General features: G+C 30.5%; 2 protein-coding genes across 2 annotated transcripts; one reads left to right on the top strand and one right to left on the bottom strand.

The window, feature by feature from the left end:
- Nucleotides 1-2,631: 2,631 nt before the first annotated feature.
- On the top strand, nt 2,632-10,687 carry LOC111614223. Its single transcript, XM_023355606.1, has 6 exons — nt 2,632-2,666; nt 4,445-4,538; nt 5,708-5,794; nt 5,882-6,047; nt 6,131-6,210; nt 10,564-10,687. Exons 2-6 carry the CDS (start codon nt 4,471-4,473, stop codon nt 10,685-10,687), a joined length of 525 nt encoding a protein of 174 aa, XP_023211374.1. The 5' UTR covers nt 2,632-2,666; nt 4,445-4,470.
- A 768-nt stretch (nt 10,688-11,455) lies between these two features.
- On the bottom strand, nt 11,456-12,883 carry LOC111614222 (general transcription factor II-I repeat domain-containing protein 2A-like). Its single transcript, XM_023355604.1, has 2 exons — nt 12,002-12,883; nt 11,456-11,512 (listed from the first exon to the last, which is right to left on the bottom strand). Exons 1-2 carry the CDS (start codon nt 12,881-12,883, stop codon nt 11,456-11,458), a joined length of 939 nt encoding a protein of 312 aa, XP_023211372.1.
- Nucleotides 12,884-14,555: the final 1,672 nt, after the last annotated feature.

Raw genomic sequence — 14,555 nt, 5'->3', positions numbered from 1 at the left:
TACATCAAAACAGAAGACATTTCTTCTTAGTGATATAATAGTAAACAATACATGATATAATTTTTGTTGTAATTTCACTTATTCACTTTTTTCAAAGTTAAAATATGCACACTATACAATTGAAGTAATATTTATTTCTTTTACGTTAAACAAATTTTTAATTTTAATAAATTCAAATTTGAATATGTTTGAGTTGATGTCTTATATCACGTTATATCTTCTAATTAATAAAGTAATTTTGTATTTTTAGTGAAAATTTTAAATAAATTCTTTTTGGTCTCTCTCAATACGTCTATGAAGGAATTTATGAATGTCAACATTAACGAAAACACGAAATGGATTTGTGCAGTAAAATTTTTTATATTGAATAATTGTGTGTTTTATCATACAATGATTTCTTTATTTGGATCACCTTCAGTAGGTAAGTAAGTAAATTTACATATTAAGTATTAAATTGTAAGTTGGTAAGAAAAGTAGAACTAATAAAAACAAAAGTTATTTTTCAGATTGTTTTCGTTTTAACTTTTACTATTCTGTTATATAACAGAAGGAAAGTATGGTCATCTGTCAAAAATTACTCTATAAGATTTGTATATTTTTGACTAAGGGACTTTCGATAAGTCGAGAAATGGGAACAAATTTGGATATTATCTTGTATATGATGGATGTTAGTATTTGTGCCACGATTTTGTTTATCCTGTTTGAAGTTTAATAGTTTTTTTTATTTTCTTTCAAAATTTCTGAAATTTTATACAGAGGTTTGCGTTCTAGGGTGTTCTAACGATGTAAATTTTGATACGTAACGTTCATTGAGCTAAGGAGAAAAAGAGGGCCGTGTGCATCTCCAGTATGGTCGTACTTAATGACGACTTTACTCTTTATTCACACTTACAATTTTTTATAAAATCCTACGTCAGATATTTGCCATTTTATAATAGTTAAAAATATAGAATTTAAAAAAAATAAAGCATGATAACAGATGGCGTTACCAAATGTTACCGTGAAAGTTAAGCAATTCGTTGCAGGATTTTTTGCAAAGTAAATTCATTATTGCATTCTTCTAGTCTTCTGATATGTCTTTCTGCATTCAATGAGAAGACTGGTTTCTGAAATACTAGCGAAATCGTTAATCAACGTTTTTTATATGATCAAGTTAGATTCTGTCTTCTTTAAATTTCTTCTTTGTTATGCATTTTATGACACTTCATCCTTTCTTATAGGAATTAAGTTGTTTTTTTTCGTCTATTCTTCATTCATTACTCATCTTTTGCTTTTGGTGTTATTATCGTCATATTTTTAAAGCATATAATAGAATATTTCAACAAAGTGAATTACTTCTATGGTGTTCCTGGTAGTTACATTTTGTTTATTTAGAGCAAAATACACTTTCTTTCGAATACAGGATTTTCGTTTAGATAGTCGAAAATTTTGCTATTTAAAATTTGTTTCGTTACCAGATCATTTAACTAAAATATCTTATATATTCTATTGTGTGTTTCCTCGTTATTTTACATAGTTGAACATATTCTACTGCTGAATTTAGATGATATTAATTTGTCTTAAATTATCTACGTTTCTTCCTGTTTTTAACGTAAGTGTTTTTCTAGCTTTCTATCTTTTTCAAGTTGTTGTAAGCTTCTGATTAGTAGTCTGTTAATTTCTGTAATATTTATACTTTCATACTGCTTTTCAAAATCTCTAAGTTCATTTCTTCTGTGATTTATTCTTAAAAAGTAATTCGTAATATACTAGTTTTGCATTAATTTTTTTCACTTCTTTATTAACTTCCTCGTATAAGCCTTTTATGTATGGGAACTGAATTGATTTAATGTCTGTTTGTTTAGGATCTATTGCTTGCAATTAATGTAAAACTAGTACCGACATATGATAAGCTACTCTCTAGATTAAGTGCAAAACAAGTTAGAAAAACAAATATACCAAAAAAAGAAAAAACCAAAACCGTAGTTTATAAAATACCATGCACATGTGAAAATACTAAATTTTATATAGGTGAAACTAAATGTAAAGTTAAAGTAAGGTTGAAAGAACATATAGCCGATTTGAAATATCGAAGACTAAATCCTGCCTTTCACGAACACTGCGTTTTAAATAATTGTAATATTGATAAAAAAAATAATATAGGTATTCTACACAAAGAAAAAAAAAATACATATAAAAGAAAATTTAAAGAAAGTATAGAAATAATCAAAAATAAAAATCCTAGCATCTCCATAAGCGAAAATTAGTTAAAAATTTTATCTTAATTTACCAGCTTCAAAAATGTGTTATTATTGTAATCACTGTGCTAATTTATAATAATAAATATTGAACTCTTAAATAAATTTAAAATAGTATACAACTGTAAAATTGTAATAAGTTTCAGATAATATGTAAATTTATATTAATTGATAATCATGTTTACCAACTTTAAGATATTGTATTATTATTGTGGTCCATGTAATAATTTATAATATTAAATATTAAAATGTTAAACAAATTAATAATCATATACAACCGTAAAACTGTAAAACTGCAATAGGTGTCAGATATGCAAAATCATATTATATTGTGGATGAGTATCAAACGAAGTAAGGATTTTACAAAACTGATTTATGAGTGGAAAGTATAATCAATTGTGTACCACATTAGTAATAGTTGTATCCAAGGTATGTTTTAGATCAAGATAATTTTATAAATTCTACAAAACTTGTGTATAAATTTATATACATATATGTATTGTATACTCTTTTAATATTTTAGTTGGCTTGAAATGTTAAGAATAAGCTGATGTCACTTTAATTTATAAAACTTGTATGCACAGGTATGCTTTATATCACGATAATTTTATAAAATCTACAAAACTTATAAATTTTTTCTATATATGTATTGTATACCTTTTTTAATATTTTAGTTGACTGGGGAGGGACTTATGAGCCCGAAACATGTAATTTTTTCACACGTCATAACTATATAAAGATGAGAAAAACCGCCAAGTGTCTTAATTTATAGCACTTTATTGTATTAGAAGCAGAAAGAGTTAAATTTATTATTTATATAATACTCACACTAGTTACTTATGATGTTCTTCCAGTATTTATTTAATAGATATTTTTTAAAAAGCTGTTTTGTTTTTGTTTCAATATATTCTTGCAACGTCGTTCTATTCAATGTTTTTTTTAATTCTGTCAGAAACGTATTTCTCTTGATTTCTATTGAGCAATTTGATTTATAGTTAGTTTTTTTAGTATTACATGATTTCTCTTACGAAATTATAGTTTTTTTTTTCTTTTTTGATGGTGATGTCTAAGTAATTCATTTCCTGATTATTTTCCTCTTCGTATCTAAACTTTAGATTATTATTTAAGTTATTTGCGTATTTTTGACTGTTTTGGCTGTGGTTATTTGTAAATCATATATTATTATAACAATTCGTATAGTAACGAACACCTTTAAAATGTTATATTTTGTAATCTATTACAATCATGCAAGATGAATGCCATTTTCGGTCCGATAACTGAGCCCTTTGCAATTTCGTTAGTTCGCTTGTAAAAATCTGTAGAAAGTTTAAAATAATTATTTGTAAAAACAAATTCAATGGATCATACTCGATTTTATATCTACACTTATTATTCAAAACGATTGCTTGATTTGATGTTGCAATAGTCCAGTAATTAATTAATATGTATTGTTTATACTATATTTCGATTTAGTTATGTCCTGTAAATAATTTTTTAAAGATAAGTTTCTAAATTATACAATATAGAATTTCTAAATTCAACTAGAGGTCTACATCTATTTCCTGGTTTGTGCATTTTCAGTCTTACAATTAAAACGACAAGATTCGATGACCTTGGTACCATATTGTAATATACTTAGTCACATTGTAATATTTTTAAATGTAAAATTAATAGAAATAACGTAAACATTTTGTATAAAGTAAAAATTTGATTAAAAAGACGCATAATTGAACATTATTGTATAGAATGTTATGCAAAGGTAATAAATTTAAATAGCTGTGTCTCTGTAGATGAATGCTGAAACAATATAGTCTATTATAAAAGAACTTCTGTGAATGGATGGTTGTATTCATTGATTAGGCCAGTGCGAGGCGAAATGCATATGGATAAAAACGTAAAAATAAATGTTTAGTATTTAATTGTTATTTGCTTTATTTTGCCGTAAGAAATCTGTCGAAGTCGGATTAGAATGAGTACAATATTATTTGATAAATATTCTAAAAATGTTTTGTTTTTGGATTTTTATTGTTTTTAGATATACTGTAACCGATCCCATTGCTTTTAAATTCATTTTTTAATATATATATTTTATAATAAAAAAAATAGTCGGTTTACTTTCATTAATTTAGATTATCCCATTATTTTAAATAATTAAATATTTTATTACTGTCAAAGATATATTTTAAAATATCTACTTATATTTATAGGAAACTTCCGAAATATTTTTAGTGTAATGCGCAATATTTTTTTCAAAGAAACAGCACACGGAATTATAGCGGTAGAATTTTTTATTTTCATCAGGTAATTATATAAAAAATTGAAACAATTATAATATATCTTTTTAAATAAATTATTTAAATAAACTTATAATATATATTTAATCAATATATGTGTGCAAAAACGTATTTAAAATAAATTACTGTCTTAGTACCGTAAGACCCAGCTTAACTCGGGGGATGCGTTCCTAGATGACAAAGCGCCAAACGAAACAGCGTTAAACGAAATCATTTTAACATAGAGTAAATAGGAAAAGGGAAACAGGCGACCATAAATAAACAGATTTTACTTTAAGTTAGTTTTATATGAATTTGCATAATAATATTTGTTAATTAAATAACACATAAACATATGCACGCACAGAAGTAAATTTTACTTTTTGTGTCAAATTTCTATGAAATTCTTGTTTTTTTTTTCTTTCGATAAAGTCCGTGTTTCATTTGTCACTTTTTTTTTCTTTAACCAAATGTCGGTAACAGAGCATCGCATCCAAAACTCTCGTTTTGCTTTTGCACTTCTTTCAAAATCTGGATCATCCACTTCAATTTGATGAACGATTTCGGTTATCGTTACCAAACTTTTACTAAGGAAATCTGTAGATTAATTTTTTGGTTTTTTGTTTTAGAATCTATATTTTACAGTGTTACTGGAATTTTTCGTTCTGCCAGTCCCTGAAGGTCGTCGTTGGTAAGGCTCACACCAGAAAATTGCAATAACTCCTCAATATCCTGCTTGTCTACATCTAATCTGCTGTATCGAGTAGGTTGACAATTTGATCAAAATAACGATGCAGAAATAGGCTCTTCTCGTTATAAATTATTGGATACCTTCAACAATAACTTCATCTACATTCCGTTCATGCATTCCTCAGTTAATTCTTGCTACGCGAAGTCGATATTGCCTAGGGCATCCATGGTGTTAAATTTTTTCGAAATTGCACCAAACATAGATTTAAGCTACGACGAATTGCTGCCTTTTGTTGATTGGTTCGTTTTCGAGTAATCGTATTATAAACAAATCAACGAAATACCACGATAATTTGAATGAGCGTAAATTTTGAGCATTTTTAGACTTCGAACATACCACGTTATGTCGAATCAGCGTAAATCGAGGCAACGTTAAGCGGGGTCTTCCTGTACATTAAAATTATAATATAACGTTTTATAAAGCATTTTGTTTTATTTATTATGTAGTGCCTTTCTAATAACTTACCTACGAAAGAACAATATTCAACATTCTACATTGTACTACGTTGTCTTTCTTGTTAAAAGATACATCAGGTTTAAAAATACTTTTGAAGTTAATAAGATAATTTATGAAACTGAAAATAATATTTATTATATGAATTATTCTTTTATATATTATAGGTTGACTTTTATGGTTCTTTGTTTTGTGGCATTCGCAATAATACTACCTATTCTTCTGAATGATTGCAATTGGCATTTCCTTATATACCATGTAAAGATTGTTGAACTGAATTGGTGGAAATTAGTATTACACATTTATAACTTTGAAAACAATTTCTTTCTTACAGTAATTTATATTTAGCTTCAATCGAATTTTATATTAATGCTACATATAACGAAAAGCATTTTATGTACAAATCCTATTTGCAGATAATTCAGTACGTGTGGATAATGAATGCAACTTTACAACTAAATATCATTACTGCACCGATATTATTCATTCTAGATAGGTAAGAAAAATTATATAATTTTACTGCAATTAATTTTAAAATATATGGGGTAGTCAATTAAAGGTAATTTGAACATAATAACAATGACGCCGATGTTTTCCTGAAATTTTCTAGATGATAATGTTGAACAGTTACGTAAACACATATCGTTACATGTTCGAGTTAGCAATTCTGCTCTGTATGCACATGGGAAGCCATTTTTCGTATAACATTGCACAGGTGTAAAAGAGTGCAATATACAGCAAATTCAACATATGCCATGATTGTGCATTTAATAGTGTCGAAAACGGTATTAGATAAAGGTTTGAACCCGTGAATCATGTTCAATTAAGATTACTCATCAGTGTCAGCAAAAATGTGTCTGTCAGAATTACCTTTCCGCTCTGATCAGTTTTCATCATAGATAATGTGCCTACCGTTTTTTAAATTTCGACAGTCTAATCTTCTACATTTGCTTGAACAGCTGTCAGTATCCTGATGTAAATTTCACTCGTGTTCACATCTGATCACAACACACTTGTAATGCTTTCTTATTCCTATACACTGCGCTTTAAGTATTTTCACACTACATCGCGTAAGTCGTTTCAGCTGCATTGACAACAGTGCAGACAACACGTGACGAGTTAAACGCGTTGTAACATGTTTTAGGAAATTTCAAGAAAACAACACGGTAAGCGCAAAACTTTGTATGTACAGACGTCGCAACATAGAAAAAATAGCAGAAACTATACGTTATGCGAAAGTAAAAGGAAAATGAATCAGCTGTAAGATTATTACAATAGTCACATAATAGCAAACAATTAAGACAATTTAAATATATTGTGTTTAAATTGTGATAGTTAAATTGAAAGGATTTTAATGCATAAATTAATTTCTTATAACGTCATCGTTAAACAAATGTAATTTCGTGCATGTTAACGCGATATTAACGTAAAAATATAGAAATGAGCTGCTGCTTGAAACGCGCTATCACAAAGAATCTTCCCAGTGAACTTGCCAAATATAAGTTCCATTGATTAAATAGCATTAAAAGTTTGTTTTGGGCGTTTGAGGGTACCACAACAAAAATTAGTGAGCTACAATGTCAGGAAAATCTAACAGTTGGCAGGAAGAAAACGTTGAGCGCATAAGCAGAAATGTTTGTTAACGAGAAGATACATAACAGTTAAAGATGGAATTGAATCAGGGCTTAGGAATAGAAGTGAGTATTTCAACTATTTGCAGATTCCTTCGTGAGCTTTCCAGTTACATAAACAGAAGCGATTTAATTATGTCAAACCGTATAACGACTGAACATTAAAATACTGAAATAAGATTGCATGATCATATGAGCCCAAAATTAATATAGTTGGATTAGATGGTTGAAAATAAGTAGTGACTACATCGATGATGTCTACAAGGTATCGGGTCGGAAGTTATTAAAAGAAATTTATTGAAGATATATGAACAATAAGCTAATAATCTTCAAGATATGACACTCTTGCGTCAATACACCACTGCCAACTCTTTTTCCAGTCTTCATACGTTACCTGGAACCGCAAGGCTGTTCAGGCACCCTGTCGAAGGCGCTTGGACTGCCTCAATCGTTTCTAAACGGTGTCCTCCAGGCTCCTCTGATACGAGGGAACAAAAAGAAGTCTGAAGGGCCACATCTGAACTGTAGGATGATTGGGGCAACGTTGAGACGTTGTGTTTGGTCTGTGCCTCCCTCACAATTAGCGACGTGTAACTGGGTGCATTGTCTTGATGGAGCATCTAAGTATCGGCGATCTCCTTTCGGAGCGGCAGACCCTATTCTTCGATATTTCATCCACTTTAGAGACATTTTCATCGGTTCGGGTCGCTGTCGGACTTCCAGCGCGTTGTTTGTCTTCGACATCTGCCAGCCATGTTTGAATTTTGAATCATAGAACAGGGAATCATAGAACAGGGTTTTGACATCAAGTTTGGCGGAAAATTGAAGAAATCCGCCACTGAGAGTAAAAACGAAGCCGTGTGTTTCTCAAAACACGAGTTCTGAAAACACATGGCTTCGTTTTTTAAGTCTCACGGATCATATCCAAACTCTCAGTGGCAGATTTCTGCAATTTTTTACAAAATTTCATGCGAAAACGCTGCTTGATAGTTCGCTCTATCTTGACTCTCGACACAAGCACTAAACATACTTCCACTTCGGGCGCGATCTATATACTTTAAAGGCTCAGAGATAACTGAGCCGGGCCTCGTAACTTACATGGCATTCACCACCATCCATCACGACTACAGTAACCGTTTGTGTTGGCAGGAAAATATCAGTTTTGATACTTATTGGACAAACCCTGTATAACTAAGCCACATTGAAATTTGGTAGCAGTCTGGGGCTGTATTTCGTATTTTCGACCTGAAATGCTATGAAATGCAAAATGAAAGGATTTACATTCAATAGATTGGCAAACGTTATTTTCACCGAGATACATTTGTTACAGATTATTTGTTCCAGCCTGTTGATTATTACCACATTGAAAGGACTTCTTTCATTTATGTGCAAGATAATTATCCGAAATACACATGCAGGAGGACAATGTCGTGGCTTCTGGATCAAAATATTAATCTGCTCGTGTGGTTGCCTCAATCACGTAATGTCGACCCAATTGAAAACATCTTGCCCCTCCTTAAACGTTGCTAATTTGTCTGTGTGCAGTTGCACCTGAAAGCATTTCTCAACGCATACGTTTTTTGTATGTTACTATTATTAATTCACTAATTACGTTTCTCACATAATATAATTATATACGTAAGCATGTCATTATATTCATAAATATAAAGTTTTTCGTACTAAATGTGTTTTACAAGATTTTTTAGTTTTTTAAAATAGTCTCCTACGTGCTTTTGAATAATTTTGACACAATGTATATGAATGTGTTCATGAAGTTGATATTGCTAATTTTTTCATTCGCAAAGTTTTTCCAAGTAAGAATGACCTGTGCATTATACTTTTCCTGCTGTTATGTATACAAAACAAAAAATATTTCGTGCATATGTATTCTGTATTTTTCTGTGTGTGTGTGAATTGGCGTCTATATCAATTAATGTTAGTTTCTTCATACCTGACAGTGGAATAAAGTTTAAATTTTTGGCTGGAATGTGAAAGGCATTGAAGCTATTGAATTTTATTGGTGAATGGTAAACAGGGTGCAAACATAGAGAAGTGCCATGTATCTCGTGATGCATAAAACTTAAAGATTTTAATCCTTATTGACGTTTACACTTTTTTAATAAAACTAACCCGTACTTACAAAATTAAATGTTTTTTGCTATTTTAGAATAATTAGAAAAACAAAAACTTTATTAATATAGAAATGTTTTCGAAATAAAACTCACAATAGCTGGGAAAGTTACGCAACTCTCGTTGCTCTATTTTTTATATTGGACTAGCTGCAAGGACCCGCTTCGCTGGGTTTTTATTTGTATGTAATATAGTTTTATATATATATATAAAAGACTGTTTTTCTAAGTAATCTAGAATCTAGCTGCAAGGACCCGCTTCGCTGAACAAAAAGTAACGATAGTGAAGATTAAGATATTTACATTATAGTTAATCTTACACGTTTTCACAGAATGCAAGAATTAGGTCCCCCGTTTCCAGACTAATTAGAGAATTTTTACGTTTAGTCAAACGAACTATTTTCAACGTTTCTAGAACGTTTACAATCGTTATATAATCGAACCAATATTCGAATTTTATGTTCGAATTTAATTCGAACAAATCATTCGAAATAGAAAGCCACTTTCAACTACTTTCAGCCTCATATCTCCCGCACCCTTATAGCTATCGAGACGTAACCCCCATAGTGCACGAATGGAGACTTGGGGCTACCACCACATACAAACACCATTCACGTGCGATGTGTAGTTTTGGGGGAAAAGTGAAATATAGGGACATACATGTCCATTTTTAAATATATATATAGATATAGATATAGTATTTATTTATATTTTTTAAATATTGAAACTGTTTTGTAATTGCAAATATTAGAATTATAAATATTTATGTTTCTTACATCAAAACTTATGACTTTAATCAAACCTTTTCTTTTTATGAAATTTAAATTTTTTAAAATTATATAATAATTTTTATATTTTCGGTTAAATCAAATGATAAAAGCTTATTTTTATATCTAATACTTTATTTCAATTAATAATTAAAATTAATTTTTTTTTATTTGAACTAATTCCATTAAGTCCAATTTTATCCATAACTAGTAAAATAATATCGAAATGTAAAATTATAATAAAATGTGAAACTTGATATAAGTAGATATATCATAATAATATATAGTTGGTTCATAGTACAATTAATTTTATGATTTTTAGGTGGCCTAAAATTGGAATTATAACAATAATCACTTTGAGCTTAATAGGATTTTCTACAACTGCTGTGTTAATTTTAACTTATAACTGCACATTCGTACACGGATATTCCACCGATGTTCAGTAAGTTATTCATTACTACAAATTTTAAGTTAATACTAAAATATGTTTTTCAATATATTGAAGGACGGAACAGTTTGAAATGTATCCAGGACGTTTTAACATAGGGCAATTCATAATTTTTCTGTTTGTTTCTGTTTTGTTCTATTAAAGGAACTATAAACATTCTATTGGTACATGCAGCGTCATATATTATTTTGCCTGTACTATCAATATTCGTTATTACGGAAGACATTATTAGTTCGCTGCGATGTATTGAGGAGATAAGTTTTTATAGCAGGAAATTTGCCTTCAATGACTGAACACACTAACTTCTCTGTTATATAGAAGTGTTATCTGGACCAACTTGACTAGTCTCCAAAAAACAGAGTCTAACGCCGCGAGGATTTGACCCTTTTCACCTATTGCGTGTCGTATGGTGAAGCGAGAGGCTCAAAAGATTTTCCATATATAAGATTATTTTTTTTGTTAATTAAAAAACAATTCCTCTAAGCACTCGAAACACTCCGAAACAATATGTAATAAGCAGAAGTATCGTGCTTAAGACCGTCGTTTTCTATAACTAATACATTATATTTTTATTACTAATGCATTCGCTTATACTTATAATTATCCTCGAGGGTATAGGCATTTTTATTCTTTGTTTTCATTCTATCATCTTCGAAATGTCTTATTTACCCTTGTTATTTTTCTAACAATTTAATTATTGTTATTTTTGTCATATATCAGACAGATGCAATTATATATTTTTTTAATAAGGATTCATGTAGTAAAGTTATAACCTACATTCTCTACTTCTGGTAAACAATGGTGTAAAACAGGGGTGAGCAACCTTTTTAATCAACAAGCCAATTTAAATTTTAAAATCTTTTGGCGGGCCGCACATAAATTAACACTTATTAATAATTTACACAACTTTATTTATAATAAACATTAGAATAAAAATATATAAAATTTAAAAAAAAGTAAAGATTTCATATACAAATTTTAATGCAAAATAAAAACAAACAAGAAAAGAACAGAAAAACGAATTTACTTGAAATTTTTAATGAAAAATTTGGCACTGTTTTTTCGATACAAGCTGATCAATATCAGCCGGAATTGATGAGGTAGCTACACGTACGCAGCTTTCTAATCGTGCATCACTCAGTCTTGATCGGTGGTCATTTTTGATTAATTTCATGGTTGAAAATAATTGTTCGCAAACATACGTACTTCCGAACAGAGACATCATTTGCTTTGCATTTTTCGTCAAAAGCGGAAATTTCTCAGGGCTCACATAAGATTTATAAAAATTTTCGATGTTTACTGAGAAAAATACATTTTTTAAATCGGTATTATTCTGCATGTCAATCACTTCCATTTGAAAGTCTTCGGGAACTGTATCCACATCGATATTAAATGGCGAGGAAAACATTTTCATGGAAACCGCTGTCTTCTCAGCTTTGAACATTTGGAATCGTAATTGAAATTCGTTGATTAAAATGTCTATATATTGTGCGTATTTTTGAGAAGTAGTAACGTTTTCTTTTTCTAAATGTGGAAAGTGAGACACATTATTCTGCAAAAGATGCTGTTTCCACAATTTTAATTTGCGCTCAAAGCCCTGAATTTTATCATACAAATTGTGAATAAACTGTCCTTTGCCTTGAAGTTCCACATTAAGATCATTGAGATGCTGAGTCATGTCGATAAGAAACCCAAAATCGCACATCCATTCTTTATTACCAAAATGAGGAAAGGCATATCCCTTCATATCCAAGAACAATTGTATTTCGCTTTTTAAGTTGTATACTCTTTTTAGCATTGCACCTCTACTAAGCCAACGTACTTCGGTATTAAAAACCACGTCGCCATATTCAGTTTCTAAATCTTTCAGGAATTCTTTAAATTCACGGTGATTTAACGCGCGCGACTTTATAAAATTGATTAGTTTAATTATTGGTACTGTGACATTTGGCAAACTCAATCTTTTCGCACACAAATTTTCCTGGTGAATTATGCAGTGGTTAACGAATATTTCCCTTCCTGTGACCTTCTTAATGTCTTGAAATAGCCTTCCCGATACTCCTACCTCCATGCTTGACATTGCTCGTGCTCCATCTGTCGATATACCAATAATCTTTTCTAATGAAATTGAAAAATTTTCCAACACAGACTTTAGTTCATCGTACAGGTCTTTGCCGGTTGTAGTCCCTTGCATTGGAATCAGTGAACACAATTCTTCGGTAATATTAAATTTGGTGTCAATACCACGTAAAAATATAGCCAGTTGTGCTGTATCGCTAATATCGCAACTCTCATCAAGTGCCAAAGAACAATATTCGAATTTTGCAATGCGTTCACGAAGCGTTGTTGCTATGTTCTCGGACAAGTCTTCAATTCTCCTTGCAATGGTGAATCTTGATAAACTAATGTTTGAAATACAGTGTTACCTCGGTATACGTCTGCTTTAGAATACGTCCAATTCGGAATACATCCTGTTTGGACGAAACAAATTTTGCTCGGTATACGACTTAATTCAATTACGTGCGCCATCTATGAACAAGTAGAACTATCGGTGTACTAGACCAGACTAGACGTTCGTGGTCCCCTGTTTATAACTTTGTTAAATTTCTTCTGATTTTAATTCGTAAGTAAAATTTTATTATTTTTATTAATCGTAAATTGCAAAAAGGCAAATAAAAACCAACAGAGAACTAAAAAAAAAGACTAGAATCACAATGGAACTGAAAAACGAGATTGCTGAGAAATATAAAGGTGGCATGCGAGTTCGAGATTTTAACTGTTGCATACCGTATTCCGAGAACGACGATATCTACAATCTTGAAAAATAAAGATATTATTAAATCTGCTAACGTTGAGAAAGGTGTTAAATCAATTTCTAAGCAGAGATCGAAGACATTAGATCATGTTGAAAAAATGCGTTTGCTTTGGATAACTGAAAAACAATGTGCTGGAGACAGGTATCAGAAGGGTATCAATTATTACAGATATCAATTATTTGCGAGAAAGTTAAAAAGATACATGCTGATCTTATGAAAAATCAAGCAGGAACTAGCCAGGAAAGCGAAGTGTTTAAAGCCAGCTATTTTTTTTACGTGAGAACGGATTAATCATTTTTACATTACTTCTTATGGAAAAGGTTGGTTTGGTATACGTCCTATTCGGTATAAGTCTAAACATCAGGAACGGATTAAGGTCGTATACCGAGGTTCCACTGTAATATTTATTTTATCAGGAAATGCTATTTCTGCAACAGCAGTCCTGGTTAACAGCTTACCAGTCTGACTGATTGTGTGACAGAAGCAAATACAAACAAGCACAGACGCGGCGCGTTCGTATTGCATGTTTGAACAAGTCACCGACAAGTGTGTATCTCGTCACAAAAAATTGTTTCGGTTTAGTATGTACTACCATTTTATTATAAATAATTTTATAACAATATATTGATGGGAGAAAGTCGATAAAATAAATTCAATTTTAAAAATGCTTGGCGGGCCGCATAAACATGTTTAACGGGCCGCGTGTTGCTCATCCCTGGTGTCAAATATTCTGTTGATTTAATTATGTGATGTATAACATTTATGGTACGTTATTTTCAAGGATGACATTCTTTTATCATCTCTCCATCCGCAAACGGTTTCATTTTTTTGCCAGTATTTGACTGACAACAAAACTAGCCTTTACTGCCGTATTTGATAAAATAGCCTGATTTTTAAAAATAGCCTGTTGTTTTCCCAAGTTTTTCTCCATTTGATTAAACATATCTATCCGGAGTTGTCCTGTTAAGTTTTTATACTGTTGTTCATGTTTTCTATCGTAATGCCTTTTTATGTTATATTCTTTTAATGTCGACACAGTCTCTGAGCATA

Source organism: Centruroides sculpturatus, unplaced genomic scaffold (assembly GCF_000671375.1).
Source record: "Centruroides sculpturatus isolate CEXI.00-Female unplaced genomic scaffold, Cexi_2.0 scaffold2136, whole genome shotgun sequence".
Lineage (NCBI taxonomy): Eukaryota > Metazoa > Arthropoda > Arachnida > Scorpiones > Buthidae > Centruroides > Centruroides sculpturatus.
Note: the sequence above shows the minus strand (reverse complement) of the source record. Positions and strands in the feature narration are given on the sequence as shown.

Excerpts from the sequence above, each read along its gene's own strand:
- LOC111614223 (XM_023355606.1), top strand. The coding sequence starts at position 4,471 with ATGCGCAATATTTTTTTCAAAGAAACAGCACACGGAATTATAGCGGTA. Across the intron at positions 5,795-5,881 it reads CTTGTTAAAAGATACATCAG|GTTGACTTTTATGGTTCTTT; the intron begins GTTTAAAAATAC and ends TATATATTATAG. Across the intron at positions 6,211-10,563 it reads ATATTATTCATTCTAGATAG|GTGGCCTAAAATTGGAATTA; the intron begins GTAAGAAAAATT and ends TATGATTTTTAG.
- LOC111614222 (XM_023355604.1), bottom strand. The coding sequence starts at position 12,883 with ATGCAAGGGACTACAACCGGCAAAGACCTGTACGATGAACTAAAGTCT. Across the intron at positions 11,513-12,001 it reads ATAATACCGATTTAAAAAAT|GTTGCTCACCCCTGTTTTAC; the intron begins GTATTTTTCTCA and ends TTGATTAAAAAG.